The sequence below is a fragment of the Micromys minutus genome (assembly GCF_963924665.1).
Source record: "Micromys minutus genome assembly, chromosome: 1".
NCBI classification, from domain to species: Eukaryota; Metazoa; Chordata; class Mammalia; order Rodentia; family Muridae; genus Micromys; species Micromys minutus.
Genome location: NC_137969.1, coordinates 114,969,904 through 114,988,610, shown reverse-complemented (window position 1 = coordinate 114,988,610; position 18,707 = coordinate 114,969,904). Strand labels below are relative to the sequence as shown.

Below are 18,707 nucleotides of genomic sequence, written 5' to 3'. Positions count from 1 at the left end.
TCTTGACAGAGCGTACAGAATGACTCACAAGCCCTGGCCGAGGTTCTCAATCAGCTTAAAGACATGCTTGCCAACTTCCGAGGCTCTGAAAAATACTGCTATTTACAGAATGAGATATTTGGACTATTTCAGAAGCTGGAAAATATCAATGGTGTCACAGATGGCTACTTAAACAGGTGTGCAAATCACTGCTAATATTTCTCAAGAATAGTTCGCACTTTCAAATTTCCTTTTGTTTTCCCTTTTGATGTGGGGGCATAGAGTCCAGGGTGACTGTTCTCTCAACAAGCCACATCCCCAACACTGCTGAGTTTCATTTTTGCCTGATTTCATTGGTTACATGTGCTTGTGCCTATTGGAGCTTGTGCCTTAAAGGTTCCCCACCCTTCTCCCAACTGCTTTTATATCACCCTGTTTCCCAAAAGTGATGGAGAGGCGATAGTAACCTCTAATTACATCACTGGAAACTTTAGCTGCATCTCTTGCTCTTTGCAGCCTGTGCTCCGTGAGAGCCCTCCTCCAGGCCATTCTGCAAACGGAAGACATGCTGAAGGTCTATGAAGCGAGGCTGACGGAGGAGGAGACTGTCTGTCTGGACCTGGATAAAGTAGAGGCTTACCGCTGTGGGCTGAAGGTGATGTGAAGGGTGGGAACTATACCCTGGCCCCTCCAGGAATCGGTGGGGAGCTTGGCCCTCTGCCACACAGCCTCATTAAGTTTTCTCAAGTGTTCTGATTTTAGAATTATTGTAGGCTTACAGGAAAGCTGACCGGATAGAGCCCATATACACTATACCTAGTTTCTTCTAGCATGTCACTGTCAAACATTTGTGTGATCTGCTTGACGTGATGGGCAAGTTGGTTATGACTTATTAGTGTAGGCTAACATCCATGCCTTCAGAATTAAAAAGGGGGGGGGGGCTCTCACATATGCCACATAGGTCTCCAAAGCACTAATAGCCGAGGCTGGCCTAGCACTCCAGCTCCTCTTGCCTCCACCTCCTGGCACTGAGATTCAGTGGGTACACTACCCCACCCACAGCCCATGCTTTATCCAGACCTGCATCTGGGTTTCATGGGGGTTGGAGCCTTTTTGTTTTGATTGTCTACTCATGGCTAATGTCCATTGTTGACAGGGAACTCTGTCAGCAGGAACAGGGTGGAAGTAATTTATAGGAAATGGTTGCTGGAGTCCTGATTCTATCCCTCTCAACCATGTGGGGTAGTTTATGCCTGTAATCCCAGTACTTGAGAGGCAGAGGCAGGGGAATTGCAATCCTTTTGACTGTTAAGCTTCTCCACCACTGAGCTATGTCTCCAGGCCTTCCTCTTTTAAAGTCAGTGATATGAGCCAGTTGGTAGCTCAGTGGTAAGAATGCTCCTTTGCCTAAGCACCAGAGGTACATGTAAGTACGTAGGCTCTGGGGTGGCATACAGTGGTGGGGGAGGTGGCTAATTTATACACCTTTACCCCTTTAACTTGCAGAAAATAAAAAATGACTTGAACTTGAAAAAGTCGCTGTTGGCCACCATGAAGACGGAGCTGCAGAAGGCACAGCAGATCCATTCTCAGTCCTCACAGCAGTACCCGCTCTATGACCTGGACCTGGGCAAGTTCACGGAGAAAGTGACCCAGCTGACGGACCGCTGGCAGAAGATAGATAAACAGATAGATTTCAGGTGTGTCGGTCTCCTTCCCCATGGTCCTCGAGTTCGGTGGTTCAGATCCCACCAGCGCGATCGGTCGTTGTCAGGAAGCAGGGCCTGTACTTGGCCAGCCTACTCTCTGTCGTTACCTTTGACTGTTCTGAACATTTTATACAAATGTAGTTGTATTTGTATAAAAGTGTGTAGACTTTTAGGAGTGGCCTCCACATCGTGTGAAGCTTCCAGATGTCCTGTTCGTTGTAGCATATTTTTTTAATCTCGTTTATTTAATTTTAGTCATTTGTTTTTGTGGTAGCAGGGATCGAACCTGTGGCTTTCCCCAGGCTAGACAACGGACTGCCTTTGAGCTATTCCCCAACCCTCTGATGTCTTTTGTTTTTTGTTTTGTTTGGCTTTAACTTGGGTCTTGCTATGCTCAGGCTGTTTTGGACCTTGAGCTGCTGCCTCAGAGTACTAGAATTGTCGGCATGTGCTGTCACATCCAGGCCTTTTGTCACCTGTCTTTACAAAACTAAATTCAACTTCCACCAGTTGAATTTTGTCTACTTTTTAGGTTTTTATGGGGGAAGCGTTAAGACAGGATCTCATGTAATCCTGGCTGTCTTCCAGTGCCCCCTGCAGTCAGGGTTAGCCTTAAGTTCTTGATTTTCCAGCCTCTACCTCACACGTTTTGCTACATGCAGTTTTTCCCTCCCTCTCTTTTTTAAAAAAGATTTATTTACTATACATAAGTACACTGTAGCTGTCTTCAGACCCACCAGCAGAGGGCATCAGAGCTCATTACAGATGACTGTGAGCCACCATGTGGTTGCTGGGATTTGAACTCAGAACCTCTGGAAGAACAGTCAGTGCTCTTAACCACTGAGCCATCTCTCCAGCCCTTTTCATCTCTTTTTATAGCTGGCAACTATTCCTTTGTTTGAACTTGTATCATAGTTGATAGATATTTGGGGTTTTAGTTTTGGAATATGGTTTTTAAAAGTGCTATGATAAATATTCACATATAAGTTTTTGTGTTTGCAGGTTTTCCGTTCCTTTAGGTAGACACCAAAAAGAATTGTTTGCTAACTTCATGTGTTACATATTTTAGTATGTAATAAGAGTGTCTTAATAATTGTATACATTTTTCCCCCATAGATTGTGGGACCTGGAGAAACAAATCAAACAGCTGAGGAATTATCGTGACAACTACCAGAGCTTCTGCAAATGGCTCTATGATGCCAAACGCCGCCAGGATTCTTTAGAGTCCATGAAGTTCGGAGATTCCAACACAGTCATGCGGTTTCTGAATGAGCAGAAGGTATGGCCCCGCTTGTCACTCAGTGCCCTGTTGAGATTAATTGGGTTGAAGCTGTGTTTGCCCTTGGTTAGAAATGAATATTTCACATTATGAATTCACCTTGCGAATGGTTAAAGTGTGCACAGAGAAGAAGCAACTGGGAGGTTTAGAAAGAAATACGCCTGAAGGACAGTGACGGTGGAGGTTGTTTTCCTGGTGTGGTAAAGAAGGATTGGAGTTGAGACAGTGAGTGCGTGAGTTGCCTGTAATCTCAGGAGTTAGGGCTGGGGGCAGAGAGAGGAGATCCTTGAGTTCATGGTCAGCCTTGACCCTATCTGGGGGCGGGGAGTGGAGAAGAAGTAGTGATGGGTCTATACCGAAGTAGTGATGGGTCTATACCGTAATGTTCATTGAAAGTCTCCTCTTCTAAGTAATAAATTGGAGGCTTTCTTCTCCCGTCTGAATGGAGAAAAGTTCTTCCCTCGAGCCATTACTGAATATGAGTCCATGTGATAATAGACAGAAGGGGAAAAATAACCGCCGTAAAAGTGAAGTAGTGCTTACATTTGTATGCTTTCATATTTGAAATATTTTATTCTGTATAGAACCTACACAATGAAATATCTGGCAAACGAGATAAATCAGAAGAAGTACATAAAATCGCTGAACTCTGCGCAAACTCGATCAAGGTATATTGGCTTCATTAAGAATGTTGGCACACTATGGGAGGGCATAAAACCTAAATTCTCTGTATTCATGTATGAAAATACCAAAAAGTTAAAAAAAGAAAGAAAAGAGAAACGATGGTTGGTGATGGTTGACCAGATGGCTCACTTAGGTGAGGGAGCTCGTTCTTAAGTCTGACAACCTGAGTTTGATCCCTAGAACACAAATGTGAGGAGAAAATTGACCTTTGTAAGCTGTCCTCTGAGCGCCACATGCATACACTCAAGATAAGTATTTTAGGATTTAAAAAAATGTTGGTATTTCATCAAGAATATGGTTAATTACATTATTTGTCGTTTTGCTTTAAAAACTGTAAACTTATCAAAGGTCAACCATCTATATTCTGTCTGAAGAACCTGTATAAGTTTGTTATCCATTGAGTTCAGGCTAGAGAGGTAGCTCAACCATTCAAGGCTCACACTTATTTTTAAAAATAATTTATTTTATGTGCATCGGTGTTATGACTGTGTGAGAATATCAGATCCCTTGGAACTAACTCCTTGTTTGGAGCTGCCATGTGGGTACTGGGAATTGAACCAGGCTCCTTTGGAAGAGCAGCTAGTGCTCTTACCTGCTAAGCCATTTCTCCATCCCCAAGGCTTACACTTCTAAATGACAAGCGTTTGGGTCCTGTTTACTTCAATTCATTGCACTTTTAGGTTGGTACTCTGCAAAAATGAACGTTTCATTTAATAATATTAACTGAATGTTGTTAAGGGCCTTTGTGAAAGATTTTTCAAAATAATTTGATGATATAAATCTGTGGGATTAGAACTGCTCCTGACTGAGGCAGGAGAATTGCTGTAAATTCAAGGCCAGCCTGGACCAGACAGTGAGCTCTAGACTTTGTCTCAAAAAATGAAAACAAAGAAAGACAGATTTTCTAAGGTCTGGCATATATAGCTTTGGGTTAAGGTACTGCCTAGCAGGCAGGGTCCTGGGTTTGAACAGCCACCAAAGATGCTTCTCTTAAACTTTATTACTCCGCAGGATTATGAACTCCAGCTGGCGTCGTACACCTCAGGGCTGGAAACTCTTCTGAACATACCTATTAAGAGGACCATGGTTCAGTCCCCATCCGGGGTAATCCTGCAAGAGGTGTGTAAGTCATTACGTATCTCAGTGTCAGCCATCATAAGCCATGTAACTCTTAATGTCTGTTGTCCCTATGCCTGTCTTTGCCCTGTTTCCTGCCCATCCTTCCTCCCATGCTGCAATAAATACATCTCTGGTACAGTGTCCGCTGAGAGTCAGGGCTTGTTACATTCTCCCTTTGGTGTGAGTCAGCACCCATGACACCGTTCAGGAAATCATCTGTGGAAGTCTGAGTGTGGCGTTTTACACTGCCCTGCACTTGCGTATTTGCTGAGGCGGACTCCTAAGAAGTGGAGCTTGTGTAGTAGATTCCTAAAGGACAGAGAATGTCAACTGGAGTGGTGAGGACAGAACACAGATGGCTCTGGTCCTTTGTTTTGCTGGATTTCTAGATTCTGGATCCAGCACCACTGACAGACAGGAATTTACCGATTACCTTACAGACGGGAATTTACTATTTACCTTACAGTGCCACTGTTTTAGTATTTTAAAAAGGTAAAATTATTCAACTTGTACAGAACTTTTTAAAATGTAATATATGGGGGCTGGAGAATTGGCTCAGTGTTTAAGAGCACTGACTGAGGTCCTGAGTTCAATTCCCAGCAACCACATGGTGGCTCACAACCATCTGTAATGGGATCTGATGCCCTCTTCTGGTGTGTCTGAAGACAGCTACAGTGTACTCACATAAATAAAGTTTTTAAAAATGCAATATACATAGATTTTCTTTTTTCCCCCCAAGGCTGCAGACATCCATGCGAGGTACATCGAACTACTTACAAGGTCTGGAGACTACTATAGATTCTTAAGTGAGATGCTGAAGAGTTTGGAAGATCTGAAGGTAATTAGTTTCCTTGAAGTGATCTTTTTTGTTTGTTTTTGTTTTGTTTTGTTTTTTAAGAAAGGAATAGAATAGAACCTTGTTATCTCTGCCTCATTGCTACAGAGTTTGGTCAAATTGCATTTCCTCCAGTTGGTTTAAGGCAGCTTCAGTCTGGGCTCCATACTGTGCTCTCAAGTGGTTGCTCCAAGCGGACTTAGGTAGCATTTGCCAAACTGTGATTACTTTGTCAAAATGTTATAGTTTCGTTTAGTGTATTATTTATATGAAATTTGCTTTATTTCTCACCATAGATGAATTGAATTTTAGTATTTAGCATCAAGTAATTATTCAATTTCTTCTCCCCTTTTGAGAGTAGAATTGAGCTCACATAGGTATTTGCTCTGCATCTTTGAATAAATGCTTTGTGTCGGATCAAGGCAAAAGCTTCTTGGTTTTGTTTTTTGAGACCAAACAAAGAAAAATGAAGCAAGCAAGCAAGCAAGCAAACAAACAAACAAACAAAAACTGGGCTGGTCTCAAATTGAGAATCCTCTTGCCTCTGTCTCTAAAGTGCAGGATAACAGGATGTTCCACCATGCACAATTAATCATAAACTTTTGATGTGGGGGGGGGGTGATTTCATTTTACAAACTGAGGAGACTGGAGTTCAGGGTTAATGTATCACTTCCTAAGATCATTCGAACAGCCAGAGGAAGCTCTGCCGGAAGTGTGGAGGGTCTTCCATTGTTTTTATCTGATATCATTGTGTGTGTGTGTGTGTGTGTGTGTGTGTGTGTGTGTGTGTGTGTGTAAAATATACATGGCTCTGAAGAGAAAAGGTGGTGTTTCTTCCTTGTGGTCCAAAGTGCTTTCTTTTCAACATGGTTTCTGATTTTCTATCCACAGCTGAAAAATACCAAGATTGAAGTTTTGGAAGAGGAGCTAAGACTGGCCCGGGATGCCAACTCGGAAAATTGCAATAAGAATAAGTTCCTAGATCAGAACCTGCAGAAATACCAGGCAGAGTGTTCCCAGTTCAAAGCAAAGCTTGTGAGCCTGGAGGAGCTAAAGAGACAAGCCGAGCTGGATGGAAAGTCAGCCAAGCAAAATCTGGACAAGTGCTACGGTCAGATCAAGGAGCTCAATGAGAAGATCACCCGGCTGACGTATGAGATTGAGGACGAGAAGCGCAGGAGGAAGACCGTGGAGGACAGGTTCGACCAACAGAAGAACGACTATGACCAGCTGCAGAAGGCAAGGCAGTGCGAAAAGGAGAACCTTGGCTGGCAGAAGCTGGAGTCTGAGAAAGCCATCAAGGAGAAGGAGTACGAGATAGAGAGGTTGAGGGTTCTGCTGCAGGAAGAGGGTGCCCGGAAGAGAGAGTATGAAAATGAGCTGGCAAAGGTAAGAAACCACTATAATGAGGAGATGAGTAATTTAAGGAACAAGTATGAGACAGAGATTAACATCACCAAGACCACCATCAAGGAGATATCTATGCAGAAGGAAGACGATTCCAAGAATCTCAGAAACCAGCTTGACAGACTCTCCAGAGAGAACCGAGATCTTAAGGACGAGATCGTCAGGCTCAACGACAGCATCTTGCAGGCCACGGAACACCGAAGGCGAGCCGAGGAAAGCGCCCTTCAGCAGAAAGCCTGTGGCTCAGAAATCATGCAGAAGAAACAGCACCTGGAGATTGAACTGAAGCAGGTCATCCAGCAGCGCGCAGAGGACAATGCCAGGCACAAGCAGTCCCTGGAGGAGGCTGCCAAGACAATTCAGGACAAAAATAAAGAGATTGAAAGACTCAAGGCTGAGTATCAGGAGGAGGCCAAGCGTCGCTGGGAATACGAAAATGAACTGAGTAAGGTAAGGAACAGTTACGATGAGGAGATCATTAGTTTAAAAAACCAGTTCGAGACTGAGATCAACATCACCAAGACCACCATCCACCAGCTGACCATGCAAAAGGAAGAGGACACCAGTGGCTACCGAGCTCAGATCGACAACCTCACCCGAGAAAACAGGAGCCTGTCTGAGGAGGTGAAGAGGCTGAAGAACACTCTAGCCCAGACCACCGAGAACCTTAGGAGGGTCGAAGAAAACGTCCAGCAGCAGAAGGCCACTGGCTCAGAGATGTCTCAGCGGAAACAGCAGTTGGAGATCGAGCTCCGACAGGTCACTCAGATGCGAACTGAAGAGAGCATGAGGTACAAGCAGTCCCTCGATGACGCGGCCAAGACCATCCAAGACAAAAACAAGGAGATCGAAAGGCTCAAACAGCTGGTAGACAGAGAAACCAATGAGAGGAAATGCTTGGAGGATGAAAATGCCAAGTTGCAGAGAGTCCAGTATGACCTGCAGAAAGCCAACAACAGCGCGACAGAGGCCATAAGCAAACTAAAGGGTCAGGAACAGGAGTTAACGCGCCTACGGATTGACTATGAAAGGGTTTCCCAGGAGAAAACAGTGAAGGATCAGGACATCACGAGGATCCAGAACTCTCTGAAGGATCTGCAGCTGCAGAAGCAGAAAGCGGAAGAGGAGCTGAGCCGGCTGAAGAGGACAGCCTCTGATGAGTCCTCCAAGAGGAAGATGCTGGAGGAGGAGCTGGAGGCCATGAGGAGGTCTTTGAAAGAGCAAGCGGTCAAAATCACCAACCTGACCCAGCAGCTGGAGCAGACATCCATTGTTAAGAAGAGGAGCGAGGACGATCTCAGGCAGCAGAGGGATGTGCTGGATGGCCACGTGAGGGAGAAGCAGAGGACCCAGGAGGAGCTGAGGAGGCTCTCCTTGGATGTAGAGGCCCTTCGGCGGCAGCTGGTACAGGAACAGGAAAATGTCAAGCAGGCTCACCTGAGAAATGAGCATTTCCAGAAGGCCATAGAAGACAAAAGCCGGAGCCTCAATGAAAGTAAGATAGAGATCGAAAGGTTACAGTCTCTCACGGAGAACCTGACCAAGGAGCATCTGATGCTGGAGGAAGAGCTGCGTAACTTGAGGCTGGAGTATGACGACCTGCGGAGGGGCCGGAGTGAAGCGGATAGCGATAAAAATGCAACCATTTCGGAGCTAAGGAGCCAGCTGCAGATCAGCAACAATCGGACCCTGGAACTGCAGGGGCTGATTAATGATTTACAGAGAGAGAGGGAAAATTTGAGACAGGAAATTGAGAAATTCCAAAAGCAGGCTTTAGAGGTATTCACAAATATTTGATCAAAGCTTCACTGTTTCTCCTGTAACTGACTCCAGATCTAATCTGAACTGTTGTCTTACTATTTCCAGAATGCCTCATCTCCTCCATGAACTACTCACCAGCTCTGTACTGTGGCTTTAAGATAATTCTAATTCCATTCGCTCTTCTGCCACTGCATTGGATGCCACTCTGTTGGAACCTGTGCTTGGCCCTCCCTACTTTAAAAACTAGCATGAGAAAAACATCTAAGATACTTCCCACAAATGTTCTGCTCTTGGCTGGGGCTTCAAGTGCTAGATCATGCACTTAGCTTGCACAAGGTCCTGGGTTCAGTTCCCAACATCAACATTTCAATGTACTAAAACACAAGGTGGTTCTTATCTAGTGGTCTGACTGTACATCATCTTTAATTCAAAAATTTTTCTCAGCGAAATTGATTATTTCTTACATAATTTAAAATTTCCACCTTACTTAGATGTCTTTTCTGCATGCATTACCCTGTGGTCTTGTGATTGTGAGCCTAACGCTTCTTTCTGTTTGGCTTCTTCTAACAAGCACTAATTTAAAAATAACTTCTAATATTTTTGACTTCTATAGACAATATTTGTGTGGGGCTGGGCGGTGTGTGTGTATTTGTATATTTGCATTGCATTGTTAAATATGTCAGTAGAGCATACCAGGTGAGATGTAGGTACATCAGGGATGCTAACTTGGAAGAAAATGGCTCCCCCTTTTTTTCCCCAAACTATCATTACTGTTAAAAGTAAGGTAGGTCTACGACTTCTAATTCTGTCTATGAAAAAGGAACATGAAACAGTAAGTATGAAGCCATTTACCAAACTGGCAATCTACATTTTCATAATTCTTCCAATAATGTCCCAGGTGGCAAATTAACAGTGTATGTAGGGAAAATACAGTCAGGGAAAACTGAGACTATGTTTAAAACACATATATAGGAAAGAAGGTTAAACTACAATGATCGTATGTTAGCATCTAAACAGTATTTTCTCCCCATTTCTTTCTTTCTTTTTTAAATTCCAGGCATCTAATAGGATTCAGGAGTCAAAGAGTCAGTGCACTCAAGTCGTTCAGGAGAGAGAGAGCCTGCTGGTGAAGATTAAAGTCCTGGAGCAGGACAAGGCCAGGCTGCAGAGGCTGGAGGAAGAGCTGAGCCGCGCCAAAGCAACGCTGGAGGCAGAAAGCCGCGTGAAACAGCGCCTGGAGTGTGAGAAGCAGCAGATCCAGAACGACCTGAACCAGTGGAAAACTCAGTATTCCCGCAAGGAGGAGACCATCCGGAAGATAGAGTCAGAAAGAGAGAAGAGCGAGAGGGAGAAGAACAGCCTTAGGAGCGAGATCGAGAGACTCCAGGCGGAGATCAAGAGGATTGAAGAGAGGTGCAGGCGGAAGCTGGAGGATTCCAGCAGGGAGACTCAGTCCCAGCTGGAAACCGAACGCTGCCGGCTTCAGAAGGAGATAGACAAACTCAGGCAGCGCCCCTATGGGTCCCACCGGGAGACGCAGACGGAGTACGAGTGGACTGTGGATTCCTCCAAGCTGGTATTCGACGGGCTGAGGAAGAAGGTGACGGCGATGCAGCTCTATGAGTGTCAGCTGATCGACAAGGCGACGCTGGACAAGCTGCTGAAGGGGAAGAAGTCAGTGGAGGAGGTGGCTTCAGAGATCCAGCCTTTCCTGCGCGGCGCTGGGGCCATCGCCGGTGCTTCAGCTTCTCCCAAAGAAAAATACTCTTTGGTGGAGGCCAAGAGAAAGAAATTCATCACGCCAGAATCCACAGTCATGCTTCTGGAGGCCCAGGCAGCCACGGGTGGTATCATTGACCCCCATCGGAACGAGAAGCTCACCGTGGACAATGCCATAGCGCGGGACCTCATTGACTTCGATGACCGCCAACAGATCTACACAGCGGAGAAAGCCATCACTGGTTTTGATGACCCGTTTTCAGGCAAGACGGTCTCTGTTTCAGAAGCCATCAAAAAGAATTTGATTGACAGAGAAACCGGAATGCGCCTGCTGGAAGCTCAGCTTGCTTCGGGGGGTGTAGTTGATCCAGTCAACAGTGTCTTTTTGCCCAAAGATGTCGCCTTGGCCCGTGGGCTGATTGATAGAGATTTGTATCGCTCCTTGAATGATCCGAGAGATAGTCAGAAGAACTTCGTGGATCCAGTCACCAAGAAGAAGGTCAGCTACATGCAGCTGAGAGAACGGTGCAGAATCGAACCCCACACGGGTCTGCTCCTGCTGTCAGTACAGAAGAGAAGCATGTCCTTTCAAGGAATCAGACAGCCTGTGACCGTCACCGAATTGGTTGATTCTGGCATACTGAGACCATCCACTGTAAACGAACTGGAATCCGGCCAGATTTCTTATGACGAGGTTGGTGAGAGAATTAAGGACTTCCTCCAGGGTTCGAGCTGCATCGCAGGCATATATAACGAAACCACGAAACAGAAGTTGGGCATCTACGAGGCTATGAAAATTGGCTTAGTTCGACCTGGTACCGCTCTGGAGTTGCTGGAAGCCCAAGCAGCCACTGGTTTTATAGTGGATCCTGTCAGCAATTTGAGGTTACCTGTGGAGGAAGCCTACAAAAGAGGTCTGGTGGGCATTGAGTTCAAAGAGAAGCTTCTGTCTGCAGAAAGAGCTGTCACTGGCTACAACGATCCTGAAACCGGAAACATCATCTCTCTGTTCCAAGCAATGAACAAGGAACTCATCGAGAAGGGCCATGGTATTCGCTTATTGGAGGCACAGATCGCAACCGGCGGTATCATCGATCCAAAGGAGAGCCATCGATTACCGGTTGACATGGCGTATAAGAGGGGCTACTTTAACGAGGAGCTTAGCGAAATCCTCTCAGACCCCAGTGATGATACCAAAGGCTTTTTTGATCCAAACACTGAAGAAAACCTCACCTACCTGCAACTGAAAGAAAGATGCATTAAAGACGAGGAGACGGGGCTCTGCCTGCTGCCTCTGAAAGAGAAGAAGAAACAGGTGCAGACTTCGCAGAAGAACACCCTCAGAAAGCGGCGGGTGGTCATCGTCGACCCAGAAACAAATAAGGAGATGTCTGTTCAGGAAGCCTACAAGAAAGGCCTTATCGATTATGAAACCTTCAAAGAGCTATGTGAGCAAGAGTGTGAATGGGAAGAAATAACCATCACCGGATCAGATGGCTCCACCAGAGTGGTCCTAGTAGACAGGAAGACAGGCAGTCAGTATGACATTCAAGATGCTATTGACAAAGGCCTCGTTGACAGGAAGTTCTTCGATCAGTACCGGTCAGGCAGCCTTAGCCTCACGCAGTTTGCGGACATGATCTCTCTGAAAAATGGCGTTGGCAACAGCAGCGGCTTGAGCGGGACTGTCAACGATGATGTCTTTAGCTCCCGACACGAATCTGTGAGTAAGATCTCCACCATATCCAGTGTCAGAAATTTAACCATCCGAAGCAGCTCTCTGTCTGACCCCCTGGAGGAGTCCAGCCCCATTGCGGCCATCTTCGACACAGAAAACCTGGAGAAAATCTCCATCACGGAAGGTATAGAGCGGGGCATTGTGGATAGCATCACTGGTCAGAGGCTTCTGGAGGCTCAGGCCTGCACTGGTGGCATCATCCATCCGACCACCGGTCAGAAGCTGTCCCTTCAAGATGCAGTCTCCCAGGGTCTCATTGATCAAGACATGGCCACCAGGCTGAAGCCTGCACAGAAGGCCTTCATTGGCTTTGAAGGTGTAAAAGGAAAGAAGAAGATGTCAGCAGCAGAGGCAGTGAAAGAAAAATGGCTGCCTTATGAGGCAGGCCAGCGCTTCCTGGAGTTCCAGTTCCTCACTGGAGGGCTTGTTGACCCGGAAGTGCATGGGAGGATCAGCACGGAAGAAGCCATCCGCAAAGGTTTCATCGATGGCCGTGCAGCTCAGAGGTTGCAGGACATCAGCAGCTATGCCAAAATCCTCACCTGCCCCAAAACCAAATTAAAAATCTCCTACAAGGATGCCATGAATCGCTCGATGGTGGAAGACATCACTGGGTTGCGCCTTCTGGAAGCCGCCTCTGTGTCCTCTAAGGGTTTGCCCAGCCCTTACAACATGTCGGCCCCAGGCTCCCGCTCGGGTTCGAGGTCCGGATCTCGCTCAGGCTCCCGCTCTGGTTCCCGCAGCGGGTCTCGGAGAGGAAGCTTCGATGCGACCGGGAATTCCTCCTACTCCTCCTATTCCTATTCATTTAGCACTAGCTCCATCGGGTACTAGTGGTCAGAAGTAGTTGCTGTACCTTAGAATCATTTGTATGACTTTCTACTTTATCTTTAAAAAAAAAGAAAAAGAAAAAAAGAAAACCTGGTGCTTGCAGATTAGCCGTAGAACTTTCTATGCTCAGAACATAGCGACAATAAAATCCCAGCAGTAAAGGCTCATTTAGTTCTGCAGCGTTCAGCTCAACTGATGTACTTCCATGTAACGGATGAGCAGTGGTAAGGGTAGCACGCATGGATTTGGAATTTACTTCTTCCATGTTTTGATCAATTCTCTGTTCCTTTTCTTGGCCTATAAGGTCTGGTTTCTGTGTCTGGAGATAGAAGAAAGTAAACTGACTACTGGTGTCTTGGTCCTTATGTTGTCTCTCCCTTAAATAGTTCCGCTTTCTGCATTAGGAGAAAACAGGCCCCCTCCCCACTCCAAGTGTTTTGGCCCAAGTTTCCTTTAGTTTGAGAACATAGATTGTATCATCCATATATTCTTCACTGTTTGGTTTGGTATTACTTTGACTATGTCCACAATAGCAGCAACCTTTGCTTGTTGTTAGCCAAGGTTTTCTGTTTATTTGGCTTGTCATTTTCCATGTGCTTTATAAAGGTGTCTTTAAGAAGTTTGCTGTTATCCTGGCAATAAACTTTTAGACTTTGGAAATTTTTGTGTTTTGATTTATATACATTATACACACAAGGATATTTAGTTGTTGGTTTTTATGTATTATGAAATAGGTCTAAATAATTTCTTTACTAACAAACCGAATCAGAAAGTCCATTAAAATACTAATTTGGATTTTTATTTCTAAGTAAAAATTTCAAATCTACATTTAGTTTTTGTCAACTTAGCTCTTTGGAAAGAAGCTTATGAAAATAGATCATTCTAGAGACCAAAGCCCCGGTCTGCTTTATTCTGGATAGTAAGTTTCAGAAGCACCAGCCAAAAAGTATCAGTACTAGGGGGAAAAGTAAAATGACTGAGATTCCTTTCTGCTTATCCTCAAAATAAACCATAGTCCATTTTATCCCCCAAAAGGAAGAACAAAACTGTTCCTGATCTATGAAAAGGATCCCTGAAGAGTTCTTGGCTGAACACTGAAAAATAAGGCCTGGTTTATTCTTTCTCATGGTTTCAGTTCACAATCCTTGCCTCCATTGCTTCCAGGGACATCTTAAGGCACAGATACTTTAGAGTGTCCAGGAAGAAGGTGTTTGGAAAGAAGACTGGCTCCTGGTGGCTTACTTCCTCTAGGCTCTGCTCCCTACAATTTTCAAATCTAAGTAGCTCTATTTGGGGACCAAATCTACATTGAGCCTAAAGAAGACCTATTATTTCTGGTGTTGGGCAAGATACTTTAAGAATTCAATAGAATTTGCAAGTCCACTGACTGCAAGGCATTTGCAGTTTGGGTAGGGACAGGAGACACATAAACCAATCAGTGGGACAGCTTTCATCCATCAACAGGAAATACACAGATTTTGTATAGATAAAATATAGAACAGCAAATCAAGTGCTGAACATGAAGAACAGGATCAGATAGACTTAGGTTGTTAGGACTTTTGGTACCAATTGAAAGCCACCTTTGGGGGCTGGAGAGATGGCTCAATGGTTAAGAGCACTGACTGCTCTTCCAGAGGTCCTGAGTTCAATTCTCAGCAACCACATGGTGGCTCACAACCATCTGTGATGAGATCTGGTGCCCTCTTCTGGTGTGAATAAAGACAGTGACGGAGTGTGCTCACATACATGAAGGAAAAAAAAGTCACCTTTATTTTTAATGAACAGGATTTTTTTTCATTTTAGTAATACTTTTTCTCTCTCACAGTCCATCTCCTCTGTTCCCATCTTCTAATTTGGAGGACTTGAAGTTAATCTCATTCACTAATGAGTTCTGTATGCCATGCCATAGGTCTTAGGTTAGAAAAACATAGTATAAAAATAGGTCTTGTAAGAAGAAAACTGAAGATAATGCTGGAGTTGGGGGGGGGGGAGAGACAGAGCGAGAGAGACAGAGAGAGACAGAGACAGAGAGAGAACACTCAATCCTTAATCTCCACAGGCTTCTGTCACATACCATGGACTGCTTGCCTCAAACAAATATATTACCCCTGAGTTCTGGAGGCTGGAAGGCCACAACTGAGGTACAGCAGGGCTGACTTCCGCTGAGACTGATGGCTTATGGCCAGACATCTTTCTCAGTATGACATCTATTTTATTATTATTTGTCCCTCTTACTCCCCCCACCCCTGCCCTGCTTGCTGGTCCCCCCCCCCCAGAATAGCCCTTTCTTTCTATTTTGTTGTAGTTTTATGAGATGGGGGTCTCTGAAGAATACTCCCGATCTATAGCTGAGGCTGGCCTGGAACTCACAGAGATCTGCCTGCCTATGCCTCCTGGGTGCTGGGACTAAAGGCGTGTGCCATCACTGCCTGGACCCTTCTGCTTTTGTGTCTCTAGTATTCCATCACTCTCCTTCCCTTTAGATCATACTTACTCTTGTCACATACACACTTAAATCTGAATTCTGCATATGAGGGAATCCATGATGTCTTTCTGGATCTGGCTTATTTTGTCTAACATAATGGTTTCCAGTTCCGTCCATTTCTGAACACCCCTACACATGCTGCAGCTGAGTAGAATTCCATTGTGCATATTTACCAGGTTTTCTGTACCTATTGTTTCCTAGACTGGTTCTGTATCCTAGCAACTATAAATAGTGCATCAGTGAGCATGGATGTGCCACTATTTCTGTGGCAAAAAGGATGGAAGGCTTTGTGGGTTTGCACATCATTCTTGCACAGAGTCATGCTGGTCCTTTCTCACTCCAGTTTATGCTGTGTGAGAGAGGTGTCTGTAATAAAGACTTACAAAAAAAAATCAAATAAGGACCTCAACTTTACACCTTTGCTTGATCTCATCTCTTTAAAGGCCTTACGTCCAAATATTGTCCCATCGTGACTGACGATAGAAGTTGTGGGAGAACCCAACTCATCCCATAATAGAAGCCCGGCAAAAGACTAATGGGGATATGTCAAAGACACATAGGACACATCTTAATCTGTTCTCTGCTGACCAAATATAGGATGAATCTAGAACTAACAGAATAGCAAGTATACTTCATATAATGAATATATAATTCTAAATCTCTATCTCTAAATCTGTTTAATTAAACTGAGTTCATGGTGAAGTAAGCGACAGGGTGGAAGGGATTAAATGAACTCATAGCATTAGTGTAGTCGTTCCTCACAGTAAAACAGCACCAGAGACACAGGGTCAGCTGACGAATCTTTCCTATATCCCCCAGGCTTCTGTTAAAGGTGTCACTGAACTCTAAGGTGAGATGGGTTGGCAAGATGGCTTAAAAGCTTGAAGCCCAGAGTCTGATCCCGGGAAGCCATGGAGGAGAGAACTGAGTCCACAGAGTTGTCCTCTGGCCTACACACACAAGCTGTAGTACTGACCAAAATCAACCTGGGGAGAAAAATGGCTTATTGCATCTCTTAGGTTACTGTCCAAAGCACAAGCTCACGTGGGAAACACAGAGGGTCACCTCTTTTTGTCTTGCTTTCCGTGACTTGCTCGGCTCCTTTGCTTGGATAACCTTGGACTTTCTGCCCAGAGGTGGCACTCCTGGCATCCATCATTAATCAAGGAAGTGCTTCACAGACTTGCTCACAAGCCAACCTCATAGAGACAAATTCTCAGTTGAGATTCCTTCTTCCCAGGTGACCCTTTGGGTCAAGCTGACAAAAGCTAACCATCACACATTGATAATAAAGTCTAAAGCCTTTTTTTTTCTAACACGGGGCTGTCCTAGACACAACTCATGCCTGACCTGGGCTGAGCTTTGACTTCTTTCACATACACCGGGCACCCATAGAAACAGAAATCCAACAATAGTCATAGTGGGATTTCCAACGTTGTTCTCACATTTTCCCTATTGGTACAAGCAACAGAAAAAGGAAAAACAAAACAAGACAAAAACAAAAAAACAAAAAACAACATCAACAAAAAAAAAAAAAAAAAAAAAAAAAAAAAAAAAAACCCTCGTGGTCGATGAATAAGGAAGCCAAGACCCATTTCATTCCATAATGTGATTTATTGGAGAGAAAGCCTCACAACCACTAGGGACCAAGATCAGGCCTTGTGGTAGGAAGATAGCTTTAAAGGGGAAGGGCAGAAAATGTCTCTTTCATGTACACTGTGGACAGGGAGATCTGGAACAGACAGAGCACAAACCTCCACTGAACTCTTTCAAGTAAAGGAGACTCTGACTTTTGGTTTGGGAGAGCTGGCATGAAATTCTACATCATATCACTTAATTTGACATAGCCTACATGCGAGGGAGCCAGGTACTGGGTAGAACCATAAATTTACCTTGCAGACATGGAGGTGGGAGAGGGTTAGGTTGGCTTGCCTCCAGCTCATCTGTGCACTCCAACCTCCACAGCAGGCATTTGTCAGCTGCAGCAGGAGTTCTGGGAATTCTGGGAATTCTGGGTTGTGGGTGTGGGAAGACGGTGGGAAGGGACAATGCTGTGATCTACCGCTGGCCACTTGGCTATGAAAATAAGATAGAAAGCAAAGACAACACGAAAGGGGTGTGAGTGATGGTTCTAGAACTCAACCCTGGCTGGTTTTGACTGCTGCCATGTTTTCTCCATAACAATAATTTCTTATTGGTTAGTAAATAAAGTTACTTTTTTTTTCTTTAAAAGGTGGGAACTTTGCCATTTGCCTTTGGAAATGATGGCAACCAAAATTTCTTTTTATATTTCTTCCACTGGTGGTAAATGACGTGGGAAGGGAAGTGCAGATCCAATATGGAGGCAAATATCTGAGAGATTCAGTTCTGGGATCAAAACAACACAGGGAGATTAAACGCTGAGTCCTACAGGGGAAGAGAAAGCCTTGGGTATAAAGCAAAATGCACACTATGTTAACAGCTGTGTCAAAGACATGGGGGACGGAAGAAGATGACTTCTACTGGCCAAATTCAGGCTAATTTGGATAGTAACAGGACTACAATGATAATGGAATAATAATGCTCAATTTTAAAACTTAAATCCACCCCCCCATCCCCAGCCCTGCCCAGTTCTACAGTGAAATGAGTGACAAAGTGGAGATGTGGATGGAACACCATGGTGGTTAGTGTTTACTGTCAAGCTCACAAAATCTAGAATCGCCTGAGATGGGCCTCTGAGCATGCCTGTGAGGGTAGTGGCTTTTCATGTAATTTTTATGATAAACATGTAGCATGTATCTTTAGTAGCAATGACCTTTCTCTAGAAAAGCACACCGTGGGTGCTGGAGAGATGGCTCAGTGGTTAGAGCACTGACTACTCTTCTAGGGGTCTTGAGTTCAATTCCCAGCAATCACATGGTGGCTCACAACCATCTGTAATGGGATTTGGTGCCCTCCTCTGGTGTGTCTGAAGACAGCTGCAGTGTACTCGTATACTTAAAATGAGTAAATAAATATGAGAGAGAGAGAGAGAGAGAGAAAGAGAAAAGAAGAAGAAGAAGAAGAAGAAGAAGAAGAAGAAGAAGAAGAAGAAGAAGAAGAAGAAGAAGAAGAAGAAAAGCATGCCCTGGAAGGTCTCTCTCTACTGCTGACACACTTGTTACTAAACTGGTTCCTTGACA

General features: G+C 44.7%; 1 protein-coding gene across 2 annotated transcripts in view; it reads left to right on the top strand.

The window, feature by feature from the left end:
- Positions 1–13,536, top strand: part of DSP (desmoplakin) — a gene marked incomplete at its 5' end in the record, with an annotated part of 45,944 nt that extends 32,408 nt beyond the window's left edge. Inside the window, 9 exons of one of the 2 annotated variants that reach the window (XM_080931939.1) lie at positions 10–176; positions 496–634; positions 1,486–1,679; positions 2,805–2,967; positions 3,552–3,635; positions 4,663–4,770; positions 5,510–5,608; positions 6,497–6,994; positions 9,831–13,536. In XM_080931939.1, the coding sequence (XP_080788065.1) occupies positions 10–176; positions 496–634; positions 1,486–1,679; positions 2,805–2,967; positions 3,552–3,635; positions 4,663–4,770; positions 5,510–5,608; positions 6,497–6,994; positions 9,831–13,064 (4,686 nt within the window). In that variant the 3' untranslated portion in view covers positions 13,065–13,536. Of the gene's footprint in view, positions 1–9; positions 177–495; positions 635–1,485; positions 1,680–2,804; positions 2,968–3,551; positions 3,636–4,662; positions 4,771–5,509; positions 5,609–6,496; positions 8,792–9,830 lie in introns of both variants that reach the window. The other variant, XM_080931938.1, reaches the window with a different exon arrangement.
- Positions 13,537–18,707: the final 5,171 nt, after the last annotated feature.